General features: G+C 40.8%; 1 protein-coding gene across 1 annotated transcript; it reads right to left on the reverse strand.

The window, feature by feature from the left end:
- Positions 1-1666: 1666 nt before the first annotated feature.
- On the reverse strand, positions 1667-20553 carry LOC132384995 (chymotrypsin-like elastase family member 1). Its single transcript, XM_059956720.1, has 7 exons — positions 20478-20553; positions 16165-16217; positions 14812-14909; positions 11075-11200; positions 8689-8825; positions 2786-2931; positions 1667-1840 (listed from the first exon to the last, which is right to left on the reverse strand). Exons 1-7 carry the CDS (start codon positions 20551-20553, stop codon positions 1667-1669), a joined length of 810 nt encoding a protein of 269 aa, XP_059812703.1.
- Positions 20554-21749: the final 1196 nt, after the last annotated feature.

Here is a 21749-nt window from a genome sequence, read left to right on the forward strand (position 1 = left end):
AGAACCTCAATTTACAATTGAAAGTGAGACAGATGCTCTCAGCCTCCATAATTGGTTTTGATACCACATTCTTGACCAAAAATAAGTACATTCACATTCATATGAGCCATTCAGGATTGTTTGGCTATTGTCACAGAAAGGCATCTCACTTTTGTGATTGTTTTCATTTAAAGTATTAGAGTATTAAAGTAATAGAGTGAAAAGCATTTCTGTAGATGTTAGAAATGTGAAATAAAAGCAGAAAATGCTGGAAATACTTAATAGGTTAGGCAGCACCTGTGGAGAGTGAAACAGAGCTAACATTTCAGGTCAATAAAATTTCATCAGAGTTAAAAGTTTGAAAAGAAGCATGTTATAGGTCACAGAAAAGGAGAAATAGGAATAGAACAAAGAGGATGTCTTTCATTGAGTGGAGAGCACCATGTTTTCTTTTATAAGTTATGTATTAACATCACAAGACAACAAACAGGAAGAATATAATGCATTTTATTTTTTTTTGTTTTCTTGCTGTTTCTTGATCCAATTAGTGGAATTAAATGTATCTGTTGTGAGTTGCATGTTGTCCATTGTAATTCAGCTTTTAATAAAAAGCGATTTTCTGCAAAATCAAACATAATTGTCATTATTTTTTCTGAACTGATTAGAATTGAGTCTGAACAGGAATGTGTTGGGTAAGATGGAGGCCGGTAGAATTTCCACAGGTATCTTCCAAACCCCCACTGTAACTTCAACAGAAGATACATACTCTCCTCTCAAGAGATTTTACTCAGTTTTTACTCTATGTTTCGTGTTAGTAGCAATTTTATTAGAAGCTGTATTTCTCTTGTTTGCATGTGGTTATTGTGTTAATTAGCATCTCTACCAATCCATTTCCTTCTTTGTAAGTAAGTCCAGATTTAAATAATTGGATAACACTGGATAACAAAGATTTTGCTTCCTGAATACTTTTGGGTGTATCTTATGAATTTTGGACTGCTGATCATGAAGATCATCATGAAAATCCCCTATCATGCACCATACTGTATTTTAAAAATCACCCATGTTTGTTATTTCAATTCATAATTCAAGTCAGAATAACTAATGCCAAGATTAAGGAAGGCATTTTTGTTGTTCTACAAATCAAACAGATCATCAATGACAGGCAATTTGAAGAATTTCTAGTGGGACCGGAGAAAATCACACGGAAGGCATTCAAGGACGTTGTTGAAAGTTTCCCTAGCAACTACAGAGCAACAAACTGCGCAGCTGGTTTAAGCACACAAAACCATGAAGTGCAACATGTCACTAAAGATTCATTTTCTGCATTCCTATTTAGACTTCTTCCCTGCAAATCTTGTCACTGTCAGTGAGGAGCACGGTGAAAGGTTTCACCAGGACATTGCGGTCATGGAGAAACCGTATCAGGGCAACTGGAATCCATCAGTGTTGGCTTCTTATTGTAGGACACTTAAGTAGGAAGCCTCAACCACTGAGTACAAATGAAAATCATTAACAAAACAGTTTTAGCTTGGTTGAACTTTATCGAAGTGTCAGCACTGTTATGCAATTATTATGCATATGCAATTGTTATGCATTATTGTCAATAAAAGTTAATTACTTGTTTCTCCAAGTTCCTACATGATACAAGTAGTCTGAAATTATATTTGTGTTCAGCTTCAAACATCTATCATAACCACAAAAGTGAACATACGTTATTGATCCAGCTGATATAAGATGAGACACGGGTCCAGACCGTTGGTTTCATGTATGTGTCACATCCTGCTGCAGCTACAAAGCTAGTGGCTCCGTGGATATAGTATGTGCCGTCATGCTGACAATTTAGGGGACCACCAGAATCTCCCTTTGAGGAAAATCGGTAAAACAGTTATTTTGAATCAGTCATACTCATTTATAAAAGATATTGCAGTATTTAATTTTATAAAGAGAATTGAAAGCAAGGAGAAACAGAATTATAGAAAATAGAAGAGGAAGGAACAGAGAAAGAGAGAATAGTATTGAGAAACATTTGAAAAGAAAATAGAAGTGAAAGAAGGAGCAATATATGACAAGAAATAGTGCTTGCTGACAGCAAGAGGAGGACAATACAGGAAATAATGCAAACATTACATTTACGTAGGCCTTTTCATGTCCTCAAAGAATCCTGAAGTATCTTCCAGCTAACTTGCACATAAAAACAGAATTATGATATTGACCAGGGTAATTTGTTTTAATTATGTTGATGTCAACTTAAGTATTACTGCAGAACACCGCAGAGCATTCCCCTGCACCTATTCAAAACAGTCAAAGGATTTTTTACGTCCATCTATGAAGGCAGCAATGCCTCATTTTAATGGCTGAGCAGAAAGAGGGTATCTCCACGAGCATGCCACTCTTTTAGCGCGACACTAGCCACTAGCCTCAATTATTGTTCAAGTCGCTGGAGTGCAGTTGGAGCACATGATATTCAGAGACAACTGTGTGACTACTGAACAATGTCAAGCTCTTTGAAGAAACAATTGGGAAATCCGTGTCAGTGACAACAAGAGGAAGATGGTGAAATATTTAATAAGGGAAGTTGATGAGAGATAGAGGTGTGCATGGTGTTGTCTAAGCATTAGGACTTGCTGGATGGGCCATAATAGTCTTTTCCAGTCCTGAACATCCTCATGTCCATGTGTTGCGAAAAAAACCCCAGAAAAATGAGAATTGAGTAGAAAAGAATAAATGCAGCCTTAGCATAGAGGCTTTCCATTGCAATCATAGTAATCAAAATTGCCAATGTCTTCAGAGTACCTAGGGTTATTACCTGACAACCAGCAATGATGCCGTCACCTCCAGCACACACCATTTTTCGTGTGACGTAGTTACCCCACCATTCAGGCTGTGAACATACGTCATAAGAAACAACCAGGATAGGAGCTTCTTGAAGAGTAGGACTAACTAGTCCATTGTCTGTATCGCAAGAAGAAATCCTGTGTTACTGTTACATTTTTTATCAATCATTATTGTAGTCCACATAATATTTTAGATAGTAATCTTGTACCCGATTGCCCTTTTGTCTATGAGAATATCGAAAGTAGACTCGCCATTTGATGGTTTTCACTCATTATCTTGTACCTTAGTTAAAGGATATAAAACCAGATGGATTTTTAATTACATTAGATTAAAAATTGGTGTGACCACAGAAGGCAGAGTGTAGCAGTGGAATGGTGTTATTCTGGCTGGAGGTCTGTGACTACTGGTGTTCTGCAGGGATCAGTGCTGGGGCCACTGTTATTTGTAAGAATGTATAAATGGCTTGGACACAAATGTAAATGGGCTGATTTAGTAAGATTGCAGAAGACTCAAAAATTAGTAGAGTTGTGGATAATATCAAAGGCTACTAATCAGTTGCATGTATGTGTTGAAAAATGGCAGATGGAGTTTAATCCTAGCATCTGTGAGGTGTTGTACTTTGAGAGATCAAATGCATGAGGAATGCATACACTAAATGATGTGCAGAGGGATCTAGGACTCCAAGTCTATAGCTCATTGAAAGTGGCAACACAAGTCGATAGTGTGGTAAAGAAGGCGTTAGTGGGGGTGGGGCATTGAGTATAAGAGGCCAGAAGTCCTGTTGTGTGACTTTGGTTAGGTTCTTTTTGGAATATAATGTACAGTTCTGTCGCCTCATTACAGGAAGGATGTGGAGGTTTTGGAGAGGGTGCAATGGAGTATTTTAGCTATAAGGAGAGTTTGGACAAAGTTGGATTGTTTTCTCTGGAGCCTCAGAGGTTGAGCGGAGACAAGAGTTTATGAGAGGCATACATAGGGTAGATGGAATCTTTTTTCCAGGGTAGAAACGTCAAATATTAGAGAGCACTGCTTTAGGGTGAAAGTAGGAGAGTTTAACGATGTGCAGGGCAAGTATTGTTACACTGAGTGGTAGGTGCCTGGGGAGGTGGTAGAAGCTGGCACAATAAGAGGCTTTTAGATAAGCACATGAAAGTCAGGGACTAGAAAGATATGGATTATGTGGAGGCAGATGGGAATAATTCCGCTTGGTATTGTAGTACAGACATTGTGGGCTGAAGGGCCACAATTCTAAATTCTAAAATTTTTGTAGTTTCATGCTCACCATTTCTGTTACTAATATTTCATTCCAGATATTTAATTAATTAAATTAGAATACTCAATTGTTGTTATGGGATTTGAACTCAATTCTTCAGATCAATAATCCAGGTCTCTGGATACTTAGTCCTTAAGATATAGGAGCAGAAGTAGGTCATTCAGCTCATCAAGTCTGCTCCACCATTTAATCATGGGCTGATCCAATTCTTACAGTCATCCCTACTCCCCTGCCTTCTCCCCTTTGATGCCCTGGCTAATCAAGAACCTATCTATAGTAGGGGTAGTAGGGGACTCCATAGTAAGAGGTATGGAAAGGGGTTTCTGCGGCAACAGGCGAGATTTAAGGATGGTGTGTTGTCTCCCTGGTGCTAGGATCCAGGACATCACGAACCGATTGCAGGGAATCCTCAAGGGTGAAGGTGAACAGCTGGAAGTGGTAGTGCATGTCGACACAAATGACATCGGGAAGAAGAGGAAGGACATTCTGCAGTGGGACTTCAGAGAACTCGGAAGAAGGCTGAAAAGCAGGACTTCCAGGGTGGTTATCTCTGGTTTGCATCCAGTTCCTTGTGCTGGAGAGGGCAGGAACAGGGAGATAATGGATCTGAGTGTGTGGCTGAGGAACTGGTGCAGGAAGCAAGGATTTACATTCTTGGACCACTGGGATCTGTTTTGGGGTAGGGATGAATTGTACAAAAGGGACGGGTTGCACCTTAATAGGCGGGGGACCAGCATTCTGGCAGACAGGTTTGCCACTGCAACACGGATGTGTTTAAACTAAGTAGTGGGGGGGGGGGGAGGGGATGAACTGGAAATATAAGGATGGAGTTAAAGGGAAAGTGAAAATAAGAATAGTTAAAAAGGACAACAGAATCAATGGAGAAGAAAGCTCAAGAAGAGATCATACAGTATGGCCAAGTGAAATAGGAATTGATATGAAAGGAGAGGGGAGTACCGAATTAAAAGTATTATATATGAATGCACGAAGTATAAGGAATAAAGTAGATGAGCTTGAGGCTCAGTTGGAAATTGGCAAGTACGATGTTGTGGGAATAACTGAGACATGGCTTCAAGCGGACAGGGCCTGGGAAATGAATATTCAAGGCTATACATCTTATCGAAAGGACAGACTGACTGGCAGAGGGGGTGGGGTGGCTCTGTTGGTGAGGAATGATATTCAGTCCCTTGCGAGGCGGGACATAGAATCAGGGGATGTAGAGTCAGTATGGATAGAACTGAGAAATTCTAAGGGTAGAAAGACCCTAATGGGAGTTATCTACAGGCCCCCAAACAACAGTCTGGATGTAGGGTGTAAGTTGAATGAAGAGTTAAAATTGGCATGTCACAAAGGTAATGATACAGTTGTCATGGGGGATTTCAACATGCAGGTAGACTGGGAGAATCAGAATGGTACTGGACCCCAAGAAAGGGAGTTTGTGGAGTGCCTCCGAGATGGATTCTTAGAACAGCTTGTACTGGAGCCTACCAGGGAGAAGGCAATTCTAGATTTAGTGTTGTGCAATGAACTGGATTTGATCAGGGACCTCGAGGTAAAGGAACCATTAGGAGGTAGTGACCATAATATGATATGTTTTAACCTACAATTTGAGAAGGAGAAGGGAAAATCGGATGTGTCAGTATTACAGTTGAACAAAGGGAACTATGGAGCTATGAGGGAGGAGCTGGCCAAAGTTCAATGGAACAATACCCTAGCAGGGAAGACAGTGGAACAAAAATGGCAGGTATTTCTGGGAATAATGCAGAAGGTGCAGGAACGGTTCATTCCAAAGAGGAAGAGAGATCCTAAGGGGAGTAAGGGGCAGCCGTGGCTGACGAGGGAAGTAAAGGGCAGTATAAAAATAAAAGAGAAGAAGTATAACATAGCAAAGATGAGCAGGAAACCGGAGGACTGGGAAGCTTTTAAAGAGCAACAGAAGATAACAAAAAAGGCAATATGCCAAGAAAAAATGAGGTACGAAGGTAAACTAGCCAAGAATATAAAGGAGGATAGTAAAAGCTTCTTGAGGTATGTGAATAGCAAAAAAATAGTTAAGACCAAAGTTGGGCCATGAAGACAGAAAAGGGTGAATTTATTATGGGGAACAAGGAAATGGCAGACGAGTTGAACAGGTACTTTGGATCTGTCTTCACTAGAGAAGACACAAACAATCTCCCAGATGTAATAGTGGCCAAAGGAACTAGGGTAAAGGATGAACTGAAGGAAATTTATATTAGGCAAGAAACGGTGTTGGATAGACTGTTGAGTCTGAAGGCTGATAAGTCCCTGTGACCTGATGGTCTGCATCCCAGGGTACTTAAAGAGGTGGCTCTAGAAATCGTGGACCCATTGGTAATCATTTTCCAATGTTCTATAGATTCAGGAACAGTTCCTGCTGATTGGAGGGTGGCTAATGTTGTCCCACTTTTCAAGAAAGGAGGGAGAGAGAAAACAGGGAATTATAGACCGGTTAGCCTGACGTCAGTGGTGGGAAAGATGCTGGAGTCAATTATAAAAGATGAAATTACGACACATTTGGATAGCAGTAGAAGGATCAGTCCGAGTCAGCATGGATTTATGAAGGGAAAATCATGCTTGACTAATCTTCTGGAGTTTTTTTTTGAGGATGTAACTATGAAAATGGACAAGGGAGAGCCAGTGGATGTAGTGTACCTGGACCTCCAGAAAGCTTTTGATAAAGTCCCACATAGGAGATTAGTGGGCAAAATTAGGGCACATGGTATTGGGGGCAGAGTACTGACATGGATTGAAAATTGGCTGGCTGACAGGAAACAAAGAGTAGTGATTAACGGGTCCCTTTTGGAATGGCAGGCTGTGACCAGTGGGGTACTGCAAGGTTGGGTGCTGGGACCGCAGCTGTTTACAACATACATTAATGATTTAGATGAAGGGATTAAAAGTAACATTAGCAAATTTGCTGATGACACAAAGCTGGGTGGCAGTGTGAAATGTCAGGAGGATGTTATGAGAATGCAGGGTGACTTGGACAGGTTGGGTGAGTGGGCAAATGTATGGCAGATGCAGTTTAATGTGGATAAATGTGAGGTTATCCGCTTTGGTGGCAAGAACAGGAAGGCAGATTACTATTTAAATGGAGTCAAGTTAGGAAAAGGGGAAGTACAATGAGATCTTGGTGTTCTTGTACATCAGTCAATGAAAGCAAGCATGCGGGTACAGCAGGCAGTGAAGAAAGCTAATGGCATGCTGGCTTTTATAACAAGAGGAATTGAGTATAGGAGTAAAGAGGTCCTTCTGCAGCTGTACAGGGCCCTGGTGAGACCCCACCTGAAGTATTGTGTTCAGTTTTGGTCTCCAAATTTGAGGAAGGACATTCTTGCTATTGAGGGAGTGCAGCGTAGGTTCATAAGGTTAATTCCCGGAATGGCGGGACTGTCATATGTTGAAAGATTGGAGCGACTGGGCTTGTATACACTGAAATTTAGAAGGATGAGAGGGGATCTGATTGAAACATATAAGATTATTAAGGGATTGGACACACTGGAGGCAGGAAGCATGTTCCCGCTGATGGGTGAGTCCAGAACTAGAGGCCACAGTTTAAGAATAAGGGGTAGGCCTTTCAGAACAGAGATGCGGAAAAACTTTTTCACCCAGAGAGTGGTGGATATGTGGAATGCTCTGCCCCAGAAGGCAGTGGAGGCCAAGTCTCTGGATGCTTTCAAGAAGGAGTTAGATAGAGCTGTTATAGATAGTGGGGTCAAGGGATATGGGGAGAGGGCAGGAATGGGGTACTGATTGTGTATGATCAGCCATGATCACAGTGAATGGCGGTGCTGGCTAGAAGGGCCAAATGGCCTACTCCTGCACCTACTGTCTATTGTCTATCTCTGCCTTAAATACACCCAATGACTTGGCCACAGCCGCTCATGGCAGCAAATTCCACAGATTTACCACCCTCTGACTAAAGTAATTTCTCCACATCTCTGTTCTAAATGGACGTCCTTCAATCCTGAAGTCATGCCCTCTTGTCTTAGACTCCCCTACCATGGGAAATATCTTTGTCGTATCTAATTTGTTCAGGCCTTTTAACATTCAGAATGTTTCAAAAGTCCACTAATGTAATCATGACATGACCATAACAGTGTTGCTCTGTTTTTTGTTCATATTATGGCATTGTTGGGCTTGAGAGGTCTCTGTTTAAGTGTAACTATGAGAAAAGGAAGGCCTGTTGTATTTTAAAAAGCAACAAAGTCTGTGTGATATCAATTGCCAACAGAATAGTACAGAGATGATGACCACTCTATACTACTCTAAGGCCTATTAAGGCCATTCTCCATGAATCCTCATGCTAACGCCATGGGAGAGGTCAGTAGGCCACAAAGTCCACAAGATTCGAAATTCTTCCTATGGGCAGACTACCCATTTTGGTGAAAATGAAAATCCTGGTCATTATTTGCATTTCAAGGTGCATTTGTTTTCTGATAAAGTTTTATGATAGAATCGTATAGAAATACAGCACCGAAAAATGTCCCTTCAGTCCTTCAAGTTCATACCAACCATATGCCACCCATCTATAAATACCTAAAAGATACGCAAGTGCATATGATTCCCAAATTACTTACTTCGTGTGTAGCCCCAGCCAGTGACGTAACATCTGTAGCCATTTGGTAAAGTCGCACCTTCACTTGGCAATTTTCCAAGCTGGACATATTTGTTTAGGATAGCATCACGCTCCAGGTAGAGCAGTGCAATGTCATTCCTATTATAAAAGTGTTTTTTGCATGAGTGTCTATATTGTACTTTTAAAATCATATTACAAATTATCTTAAGGCATCATCTCATCATCTAGTACAGTTCGGTCTTTACAGTGTTATGTGAGGTCCAAAAATCAAGATTACGCTCAGTTTTAGTGTTTGTTGTTCACCCCTCCTTTCTTGAATATTGATCATCAAACTGTAGTCAGCTTCTGTTACTATGTACCAGCATCTTCTTCATAGGCAACTCCTTAGGATCAAGGATAACTTACACCCACTCCGGTTTATAGGTTCTGAGGCGGCTAATGAGGCCAATGTGTGAACCACAGTCTCTGCTACCGATGGGGCAGGTAGTGGCTGATGGTGTGTGTAGGTTGATAGTTCATGAGCTGGTCTGCTTCTTCTGCCATTTACATGGGGCTCCCATGTGCCTCCCTATGCATGGACTCAAGCCTCTCAATACTACCTTCTCTATTTTGATTGGCCATGGAATACAGACTCACAGCAGTCAATGGGAATATTGCATTTCAAGATATTTTGGGAATGTGGTGTTGAGCATATAAGCGATGAGACGTACTGTAGCTTATTGAGTGTAACTAGGATCTTATTACTGGAAATATTGCCCTCGGAGAGGATACTAACATTGGTTAGAAAACCTACAGCACAATACAGTCCCTTCGGCCCACAATGCTGTGCCAAACATGTCCTTACTTTAGAAATTACCTAGGGTTACCCATAGCCCTCTATTTTTCTAAGCTCTATGTACCTGTCCAGGAGTGTCTTAAAAGACCATATCGTATCCGGCTTCACCACCGTCACTGGCAGCCCATTCCACGCACTCGCCACTCTCTGAGTAAAAAACTTACTCCTGACATCTCCTTTGTACCTACTTCCAAGCCAATTAAAACTGTGCTCTCTCATGTTAGCCATTTCAGCCCTGGGAAAAAGCCTCTGACTAGCCACACAATCAATGCTTCTCATCATCTTATACACCTCTATCAGGTCACCTCTCATCCTCCTTCGCTCCAAGGATAAAAGGCTGAGTTCGCTCAATCTATTCTCATAAGGCATGCTCCCCAATCCAGGCAACATCCTTGTAAATCTCCTCCGTACCCTTTCTATGGTTTCCACATCCTTCCTGTAGTGAGGCAACCAGAACTAAAAAACAGTACTCCAAGTGGGTTCTGATCAGGGTCCTATATAGCTGTAATTTATCCTTCCAGTGAATTTGGAGAATTTTACAAAGATAGTGCAGGCGGTGTCTTTCCAGTGTCTTAAGATGGCTGCAGTAACATCTAGGAGTGTCAGGAGTCACTGCTGCTCAATAGACTACGAGTTTCTGCCAGGTCTGTTATCTTGATCTCCAAATACCCTTTTCCTCAATTGACCAAATGTTGTTCTGGTGCACTGAAGACAGTAGCAAATTTCATCATCAATGACTCTCCTCGCAGAGAGGTGGCTCCTGAGATGTGGGAAGTGCTCCATTATTTTCCATGTTGTCATCCTGAACACTGGTGCAACGGGGGCAGATTAGTAAAGAACCTTTGTCTTTTGTATGCTGAATGCAAGACCATGTCACTGTCATGTGATTCAGTAAAAGTATCGATGATCAGTGTAAGTGATCAGCATCGGCAGGCTCTTTCAGTGTAAATAAAAGTATGTATGTTCTGTTTAAAGGACATACACACACAGAGAGAAACTCTCTGTATCAGCAGTGGCACTGATGTAAAATATGGAACCTGTATGCCTGTATAACTAGTGAACAGTACTGAACAATCTATGTGTGAAAGAAAGAAAGCTTTGAAAGGAAGTTTGGCTTTATTTGTCAGATATACATCAAAACGTACGGTGAAATGCATTCTTTGCGTCAAATCAAATCAGCAAGGATAGTGCTGGGGGCAGCCCGCAAGTACACCACGCTTCCGGTGTCCACAACTCACTAACTGTAACCCTAACCATACATCTTTGGGATGTGGGAGGAAACCGGAGCATGCAGAGGAAACTCACATGGTCATGGGGAGAACAGGCAGACAGTGATGAGAATCGGTGATCGCTGGCACTATAAAACAATGTGCTAACTGCTACGCTACCATGGACATATATATTTCCTTTTACACAATGTTATCATTAAGTTATGGTGTATTTATGAGATTGTAATCTTTCCTAAAGTAATGGCAGTAATAGACTAGATTTTAAAATGATTTTGATATCAGCACAGTACTCATTTTAGCTCAAATATAACATTATTACATACCCAACTGCAAGATCCCCATTCCAGCCTTCATGGATGATGATACCTTGTACGGAAATATACTGCTCAGTTTTGTCATCCTCATAAATGTTGTGATCACCCAAGACTACACGGTATGATACACCTGACCTGTTGATAAACAAATAAAAAGTCACTTCAGACAAAAGGGATTGGCAAAGGTAGACAGGTGATATGGAAAGCAGATGGCTTCATTTAACAAAGCTCATAAATTCTGTTGTTAGGCTATAGCTTTGATATATAATGCAATAGTTTTAAAATGAAGAATTATTAAAATTTATAACATTGCTTAAAATCTATGGTATTTCCAATAGGATGCAATGATAAATTCGATCATAATCGTTGGTGTATTTGATGTGATTTTGTGGAGAATTGCTGGGTGTAAAGTACCGATGTCAATCGATGTGCACATCATGTTTGATTATCTGGCTGCAACAACTAAGAACTCATCTGCACTGAAGAAATAGTAGCATGGTTCTCAATGCAGAACTAGGCTTTATCTGGATGATGGAGACCTGCTTCTGCATAAAATAAAGGGCCTGTCTTTTTCTGAGCCAATCACATGGAGTTTGCCACTGAATCAAGGCATGGAATCCTCATCAATATGTTTATTGTTATAGTCAGGGCATTATATATCAAGCCCAAACCCACCAATCTTTGCAGTGTATCCTGTATTCTGTTTGAGACACTTGGTACCTGTATCTATTCCAACCATCCGCTTGAAGCCAAGTTGCACCAAAATGGATGATGGGGTGGTAAATTGGATTAGTAAGTATGCCAATGATACTAAGGTAGGAGGTGTTGTGGATAATGAGGTGGGTTTTCAAAGCTTGCAGGGAGATTTATGCCGGTTAGAAGAATGGGCTAAACGTTGGCTGATGGAGTTTAATGCTGAGAAGTGTGAGGTTCTACATTTTGGCAGGAATAATCCAAATAGAACATACAGGGTAAATGGTAGGGCATTGAGGAATGCAGAGGAACAGAGAGATCTAGGAATAACAGTGCATAGTTCCCTGAAGGTGGAGTCTCATGTAGATAGGGTGGTGAAGAAGGCTTTTGGGACGCTGGCCTTTATAAATCAGAGCATTGAGTACAGAAGTTGGGATGTAATGTTAAAATTGTACAAGGCATTGGTAAGGCCAAATTTAGAATATTGTGTTCAGTTCTGGTCACCGAATTATAGGAAAGATATCAATAAATTAGAGAGAGTGCAGAGACGATTTACTAGGATGTTACCTGGGTTTCAGCACATAAGTTACAGAGAAAGGTTGAACAAGTTAGGTCTCTATTCATTGGAGCGTAGAAGGTTGAGGGGGGATTTGATCGAGGTATTTAAAATTTTGAGAGGGATAGATAGAGTTGACGTGAATAGGCTGTTTCCATTGAGGGTAGGGGAGATTCAAACGAGAGGACATGATCTGAGAGTTAGGGGGCAGAAGTTTAAGGGAAACTCGAGGGGGTATTTCTTTACTCAGAGAGTGATAGCTGTGTGGAATGAGCTTCCTGTAGAAGTATTAGAGGCCAGTTCAGTTGTGTCATTTAAGGTAAAATTGGATAGGTATATGGACAGGAAAGGAGTGGAGGGTTATGGGCTGAGTGCGGGTAGGTGGGACTAGGTGAGATTAAGAGTTCGGCATGGACTAGGAGGGCCAAGATGGCCTGTTTCCATGCTGTGATTGTTGTATGGTTATATGGTTATATGGTTAATCATTTGTTTGAAGTTGCAGATAATGTTGAGAATTGCCACTGGGCTGTCACCGTAATGGGAAATAACGCTTTAAAGCTTGACCCGGCAAGTAACACATGGTTACTTGACATGATCATGCAAAGAGTCTAGCAATTATGTCACTTATGCATAGACACATTAAAAAAAATCAGTCCTTCACATCCTTGGTTGGAACTGACTTGACTCCCTATGCCCCACCATTCCAGCCTAAATTTCAAACAAAGTCTCTTAATTAGATATTTCTTGCTTGTCAAAATGATGGTCAAGATCACTGAAGAAGAATTGGGTAAGGTAGCTCGATACTGGCACCTCTGTGATTTTGCTGGCACATCGCTACTCGTTGATAACGGTGGGCAACCACGTTTCAATTTTCTTTGCTTTTTTTAAGAAACTGATTTTATTTAGTTCTCAATCACAAAGGCTTTTCAGTATATTTTGCTGGAAAGCATGACAAGTTATTGATTAAAACTTTGTTGGAGATGGTAAATAAGCATCCTTGTTTTATGGGATAGATTACTGAAAATTCGTACACTCTCCCCCCGTGCATAAATCCCTCAAGATTTCTACTGGAAGTCTGTAAGATTTTTATTCAGGGAGTACATGCCTGTGGAAAGAATGAACTTGAAAGCTGAATGGCCATTTCTCATGGTTCTTGTGAAGCATTCGGGACAGTCAGACTGGAAAGGCAATGAACTGGAGAAAGTGGGGGGGGGGGGGGAGGGAAGAATCAAATGCTTCAAAAAAAAAAAGACAAAGCACTCAGATTTCAAAACCACAAAGGTAAAAAAGTTTGAGAATATTTTCACAAAATGTAGTGAAACCCACACAGACTTGGAAATGTTAGCCATTCAAAGTAGTCTTGCTGCTAATTTGTCAGAGTGTGCAGGCAAACCTTCAGCAAGAATACATTTAACTCAAAATAAACCAACAAAATATGTGAACATTGACAAAGCTTCATATTTCAACAAGTTCCAAGGAAAAAATGGGCTTTTTAACCGAACTTTTAAAATAGGCATTAGCTAAAGGAAATGGTCTCCTTTGACTATTGTAGTCTGACTCACCTTGAAAGTTATAATTCCACAAAGAACACCCATGTTTCTGCAAGGTCTGGATTCACCTCCAAAAGCTTTTGTAAATATTAAAGCTCAACTACTTGCTGGATGAACTTTTCAAAATACCAATAATCCCAGAGTTTTTATCATCAGGACATATCAATGTGATAGTGGTCAAAACATTCAATGCAATTACCTTCCTTTGAGAGACTAATAGACAAATTTACTGACACTGGATTGAAAAAGAACCATTTCACAGATTTGTAACAGATTGACAAGCTTAAGATAAATCAGGGGTGGGTAATGTTTTTTTGTATTATAAAATATGGAGGGTTGAGGGCAAGTCTTTACTTGCGAGGAATCTGTAGGCACAATTTATCACTTTTATGAACAGGAACAGATTTCTCTGATTGATTGCTTGGGTGAGAGGTGTGGAGAATAATACTTAAATTTAAAGGGTGGTCTGCAAAGAAACTATGGACAGAGCTAAATACCTGTACAGTGGAAAAATAGCTTCTTTGATGATCAGATTGAGTTGTGTTTAGAGTCTGAGCTAGAAAAAAGTATGAGTTGAAATTACAATTATAATCAGAAGTTAAAACTTACAGGAGTCATATTAGTGCATGGTATTTTCCAGTATTTTACACCATAATGTTTGGTTGTTTCTTGTAATGTAGTAAAATTTGATAACCAACTATCCAATTATTTGGAAATCCTGATGGTTTGGACTGGCTCACCAGTAATAATTCCTGTGCTCCCTTGAAATTTACTGTATCTTATGTTGTAAGTAGTGCTTGCACGTTCTCAGCATTCAGAAATGTTTAAAGGGATTTTGGGTTATGTTGTTCTTTTTGCTTTGACTAGCTTTTCTCCACTGGCAGTGGTTCAGACTGAACTCAGAGAATAGGTGTCAGAGACAAATCATGCCAATCAAAACCATTCACCTGTCTACACAGTGGGCGGCAGTCAGCACCCATCTCTGGCGAATTAAAGTCCCTCCGCAAGTGTGGTACCAGTAACCAACGTAACCTTGAAGGGAAACCTGTTAAAGAGATAAAAGGGTGGACTACCTGTATGTTAAAATAATATTTCAAAGCACATAGAGCTTAAATATTAATGCAGAAAATGTTGCTAGAAAATCTATGTGAAAATAGTCCTATGTCAAAAAATATTAAATCCTTCAAGTAAAAATCCTAAATTTGAATTAAATGATAAGCATTTAGTTTTGGGCAAAATAGACTGTATTGAATTGGCTCAAAGTCAAAATCAAAGTAAAATTTATAAACATATATATATAAGTGTGAATATGTTACCATATACTGCCTTGAGGTGTATTATACTCCTCACTGAAAAATTTAGTTATGTCAATTTCAGTGCTATGATCATCTGGTAGATGTATTACAGCGAGATGATGCACTTACATCTAAAGCATATTTCTGCTTCTGGTCTTTTTACTATTTTACTATTTGCTTTACCTTTGAAAAGGTAAAGTTACTATTCAGCAGTGGATTTTGAGGAGAGTTGTTACTGGTGGTTAACTTTCTATTCTGTGGAATTTGCAGAAATATTGTATTTTCATGCAGGTATGCGGGAATTGTCCTGAGAAGGCACTGTGAACACAAGAGAATGTTGGAGAAAAAAGCACTTGGGAAGATATTGGGTTATCTAAATTAAGACGGCCTGTGCTGAGTAAGCTGGTCTCAGCTGAGATAAACCATAAGGCCATATAGGCATAGGAGCAGAACTAGGCCACTCAGCCCATTGAGTCTGCTGCACCATTCCATCACGGCTGATTTATTAATCCCCTCAACTCCATTCTTCAGCCTTCTCTCCATTGATGGAGATCAACCAAGAGGTAAGGGAGATGCAGGTTGCTTAGTCCTTAGGTTATAGATGAGTAACCAGCTAGGAATCCTGTTCCTGATGAATATTCAGTAACAATGCAGGATATTTTTGTCAGTATATAATCATTATTTCAATGTATCTTACTGATTGTAAGATACATTGAAATATTACATATTGCTTAAAGATATCTATTTACTTTTTATGGTGCACAGATGAACAGAGATATGAAATCACTAATTTTATATGAGAATAATTTGGTCATATACAGTATTTCTATTTTAGTTGAAATTTATTTCAAAGTTCGTATTGATTCCTATGTTTTTTCTGTGGTGGGAGCATTTCAGAAAATGGGGAAACTGATGAAGAGGCTTAATAATACAAATAATTTCTTTCTCTGGGAATTTAAAGAATGCCTATGACATGTTGTACTGGAAAAGTTTAATCATTCACACCTGCCATGGCCATGCATTGCGTTGTGCCTCAATCCCTCCTATGACTCTTTCATCTTTAAAACAGAGCCCTGCATATATTAAGAAAATGAAATGTTATCATTATAATTCGTACTGAGAAACTTATGCAGTCTTAAACTCTGTGTATTTGTAAAATCTGTAAAAGGCATGGTATACAATTAGCATTGTGAAAAATCAATCTTCAATAGTTCCCAGAGCAGGTCAGGTCAAATCATTAAACTGTGGAACTCTTGTTTTCATCTTACTTCTAAGCTACGAGAGGTGATTGATAAGTTTGTGGCCTAAGGTAGAAGGAGATGAGTTATACAGCTCTCGTTACATGCACAAGCAGGTCAACTCTTTGAGTGATTATGCAGAAAGTTTGAAGTTAATAACTCATCTTCTACCTTAGAACATGAACTTATCAATCACCCTGATGAGTTATTAACTTCGAACATTCTGCATAATCACTCAAAGAGTTGAACTGCATGTGCATGTGACGAGAGCTGTATAACTCATCTCCTCACCTTAGGCCACGAACTTATCAATCACCCTTTGTATAAGGTTAAAAAAGTAATTGTAGAAGAAGTCCATTTATTTGTATTGGTATTGGTTTATTATTATCACATGTACCAAGATACAATGAAAAATTTGTCTTCCATACTGTTTGTACAGATCAAATTGTTACACGGTGCATTGAGCTAGAATGAGGTAAAACTATAACAATGTAGAATAAAATGTAAAAGCTGCCAAAAGAGTGCAGTATAGGTAAAGGACAAAGTACAAGAACATAACGAGGTAGATAGTGAGGCCAAGAGAGCATCTTAACTTACAAGAGGTCCATCAGAAGTCTGATAACAGTGAGGTAGAACCTATCCCTGAGCCTAGTGGTATGTGCTTTCAGGCTTTTGCATTTTCTGCCCAATGAGAGAGGGGAGTAGAGAGAATTTTTGGGTGGGTGGAGTCTTTGATTATGTTGGCTGCTTTACTGAGGCAGCGAGAAGCGAAGACAAAGTCCATGGACTCCTGCATTTTGTGTGTGTTGTTGTAGAAGGGATGCTGGTCTCTGTGATATACTGAGCTGTGTCCACAAGGCTCTATAGTTTCTTGTGGTCATGTGCACAGCAGTTGCCGTGCAAGGCCATGATGCATCTGATAGATGTTTTCTATGGGGCATCAATAAAAATTGGTAATTGGTTTCCCATCTAGTTCACCCATAAGGCAAGATCCTAAGGTCTTTGTTCTTAAGTTATTCCAGGAATTCATGTGAATAAATGTAAACTCGAGATTCTGCAGGTGCTGGCAACACACACAAAATGCTGGAGGAACTCAGCAGATCAGGCCGCATCTATAAAGGGGAATAACAGTTGACATTTTGCATCGAGATCCTTCATCAGGTCCTGATGAAGGGTCTTGGCTTGAAACATCAACTGTTTATTCCCCTCCATAGACGCTGCCTGACTTGCTGAGTTCCTCTAGCATTTTGTATATGAATAAGTGTGCTTACTGGGTTGACCCTCCATAGTCATGTCCTTCTGCAATACAATATCCACAATGAGGTAACAACACTAAAACCAGCCTCTCTAGTTCTAAGAAATCAGCTGAGCTAAATAGGCAAATGAAAGAAACTAAGAAAAAATATTGCTATCTCTCAATGTTACAATGATGGCTGCTGGGATGCTATTAGTGTAGGGAGCCCAGCTCTGCGTAATCCTGAGCCTTAAACCCATATCTTAAGCACATATATATCATCCAATTCCAGCCTAAGGAAAGCTTAATGCACCATTTCTACTGCATTAGCCATTCTTGTGCCCTATCTGAGAGGATTGTCTGCTTAAACTTACTGTGGACAGTTCTGTGCTATGAACTTCTTTCCCTTGGCAACTAAATGGAGGCAGTCCTACAAGAAGCTTGCAGACAGCAGAGGGTGCACTTACACTTTAGATTCTGCCTGCAGGTCAAAAGCTAGATCATTCTGTGGTGAACTCCCTGAGGCACTCCACTCTATCCGCTCCCTGTGATGTACGTCCACCGATGCCACCCCTCACGAGCACCTATTCTCTTTTCCCAGGAAGTCTGTCACTGGGACCACCCTACCAGTTTGGTTGACATCCCTGGGGCCAGTGCTGCTCCGGAAACATGTGAGGAGCAATAAATACTCCCCGCTGGTCGAGAGGGTTCACCTTCTACATGTGAACCCCCAGTATGCCTACGTGGTCTTACCTGATGGGCAGGAGGACACGGTCTCCGTCCACGACCTGGCGCCCGCAGGAGCAGCAGACCACTACCCCGAACACTCCACGGTGACTATGAACCCTGTACCTGAGGTGACACCGCGCACACCGAGCTCTACACAGACTCCTCACGAGACTCCTATACCAGGCGTCTCATACGCGCATATACCAGACGCCTCGCACACGCATGAGGGATCACTGACGCCTAGTGGGCTGACACCACCAGTTAGACCGGAACCAGCACAACCACCGTCTCCGGTGCAATCACCACCGGCACCTGTGCAATCACAGCCAGAGCTACGTAGATCGCAGCGACAGATTCGACCACCTGATAGACTTAACCTGTAAATATACTTGGAAGAAACTTCGCCACATGGGGAATCTTTTTTAAAACAAAGGGGGGATGAATGTGGTGAACTACATATACCTGTCTGGACATGCCCCCTGCTGACTGCTCCTGTGGCTCCTCCCACAGACTCCAGTATAAATGTGATTGAGGCCTGAGCCCGGCCCTCAGTCTCCAGGATGTAGTATGGTAGTCAATAAAAGCCGATATCTCGCCTTTACGTCTCAGAGTGAGTTATTGATGGTGCATCACATTCATCATCAGTCCTGCTCCACTTCCGATATCAGGTTGGAAATGGTTGAACTCAAGAATTGCTCATCTACACTTGCAGATTTGGACTGATTAGGTACCAGGAAATATAGAAAATCTGTCAGGATTCAGTTATACTGGGGCTTCATACGGTGCATTGGGGTTTGTGTTGGAGTATAGGTGAGCAGTTCTTGTGTTCACCCATTTCCAATCTGGAGGCAGAAATGATGAAGCTGTGTCTCTTATGCTGGTGATGTGATTTACTAGATTTCCTGAAGGTGCTGTCTTGGGTGTCAATTACTTCAAGTTTGCATTTGGCTCAGCCACTAGGGGGTATGCTTCACATGATTTGCTTGTATTGGAAATGGCAGTGCTCTGGTACTTAATTATTTATTGGAATCTGTGCATTGCTAGCAAAGTCAGAATTCATTGCCCACCCCTAATTAGCATTGAGAAGCCGAGCCATCTTCTTGAATTGCTGCAGTCCGCCTGTGCCCTGAGTGGATTGCTAATTTATACTAAGTGATGTTGAGTAGGGAGGTCCAGGATTTAGGCTGAGTGTTCATGAAGATGCAGTGATATATTTCTGAGTCAGAATATTATGTAATTAGAATGGAAATCTGCAGGATTCGCAAGCATTTTTTGGAAGTACTAGCTATAATTAGGGGTTATCAGAGATTTTACCACAAGGTCTCCTTGTCCTGAATAAAGACCTGTTTACATCTACAGCTGTGATCTCCGTGTGCCTTATTCAAAGTCACAACTCTGCCCTTGCTCTGATTAGAGTCGTAGAATCATATAGCACAGAAGCAGGTCTAGAGCCCACTGAGTCCGTGCCAACCATCAAGCACCAATGTGCACCAATTCTACACTACCATAATTTTATTCTCATACATTCCCATTAAATCTCCCACGCACCTACACTATTGAAATTAACAGTGACCGAGTAACTTACCAACTCGCGTGTCTTTGGGACGTGGGTGGAAACCGAAGCAGCGAAAGAAAATCCATGCAGTCATTTGGAGCACATGCAAACTCCGTGCAGACAACACCTGAGGTCAGGATCGAACCCTGCTTGAGGCACCAGCTCTACTAATTATGCCACTGCGCCACCCTCAAAGCCTGGCCTGTTCCCAGCAGATCTGTGATTCTCAGTGCCATCACTAACACTCTTGTGTTTTGAGCAATCATGGGCCAGCAATCCTCATAAGTTCCCATAAATAATTATTAGTGGTCGAGGTCAGGGGTTTGGGAAGTGGCTCCAGACTAGCCTAAGCAAGTAACTATTGTAATAGCAAGCAGCTATTGGTGGTGCAGGAAGTGAATACTTAAACCCCATGTTTATTTAGATGCTTCTTTAAAGTCAAAACCAGTGGATGTCACCTCAGAAATTCAGTTCTTTTCGTATATTTGGATATATATGGAAGATTTATTAATTTTCTGATCAGTAATAGCTGTTGCTGCTTCTGACGTTACAGAAGAGCCACTCTCTAGATTGGCAAAATAAATTAAAGTGTACTTACCAAGCAAGGCAAGACTTGCTAAAATTGCCAGTCGCAACATCATGGCAGGTGTGGTGTAGAAGCTTTTGACTGAATGGTCTGGCATTTATACAATGTAGCATCAAACACATGCGTAAACTCAATTGGCTTTCAGCTCATTTCATAACAAGTATTAGATTTGATTTGGGGCTGATAGTATGAGAAAACCTACAGGTGACATCTGTTTCTGTTCCAATCAAAAAAGGTCATGGTCAGGAAAAACTGAAAATCTTATGCTGTTTTGTTAGTGAAATAATGTTTATTTCCATGATCTTTTCCTCAGTTACCCCATGTGCTGTATTTGGCAAAGAGGACTTGCTGCTGATCCTATGCCAAATCTACTGTATTATTTGAAGAAACTGTCTAAGTCCAAGTAGCACAGCTGCCCTTTGATTCCAGCACAGCCCCCAACCTTCTGAAATGGTGTCTCACTCTGTTTTGCAACAACAGTGTAGTGCAGAGTGATAATATCATAGAACATTGTTGTGCAGTGTTTGTGATCCTGGAATAGCAATTGACCTGTATCTAATGAAACTGAATTTAGTATGTATGTGAATGCATCTCTTTGGCGTCCAGTCAGAGTGAAGGTCACGGATTCAGCAAGAGTTCAAGGGCAATAGTGGTGGGAGACCTGAGAGTGAGGGGAATAGACAGGTGCATCAGCTACTTCAGACATCCAGGATGTTGTGTTGCCTTCCTTGCGTCAGGGTTAAGGATATTGTACGTGATGGTTGAAGGGTATGCTAAAGGGGAGGATAAATAGCCAGAGGCCATAGTCCAGAGTTAGAAGTAATGGCATAGGTACAAAGAGAGATGAGATCTACACAGAGCATTGTTATAGGAAAGCAGAATCCATCATCAGGGACCCCCACACCCAGGACATGCTCTCTTCTCACTGCTGCTATCAAGAAGAAGGTACAGGAGCCTCAGGACTCACACCACCAGGTTCAGGAACAGTTATTTCCCCTCAACCATCAGGCTCATGAACCAAAAGGGTTAACTTCACTCAACTTCACTTGCTCCTTCACTGAAATATTCCCACAAACAATGGACTCACTTTCAAGGAATCTTTATCACATGTTCTCGATATTTATTCTTTATTTATTATTATTATTATTTCTTTCTTTTTGTATTTGCACAGTTTGTTGTTTTTTTGCACTCTAGTTGTACGCCCAAATCGGTGTAGTCTTTCACTGATTCTGTTATGGTTACTATTCT

Source organism: Hypanus sabinus, chromosome X1 (assembly GCF_030144855.1).
Source record: "Hypanus sabinus isolate sHypSab1 chromosome X1, sHypSab1.hap1, whole genome shotgun sequence".
Taxonomy (NCBI): Eukaryota; Metazoa; Chordata; class Chondrichthyes; order Myliobatiformes; family Dasyatidae; genus Hypanus; species Hypanus sabinus.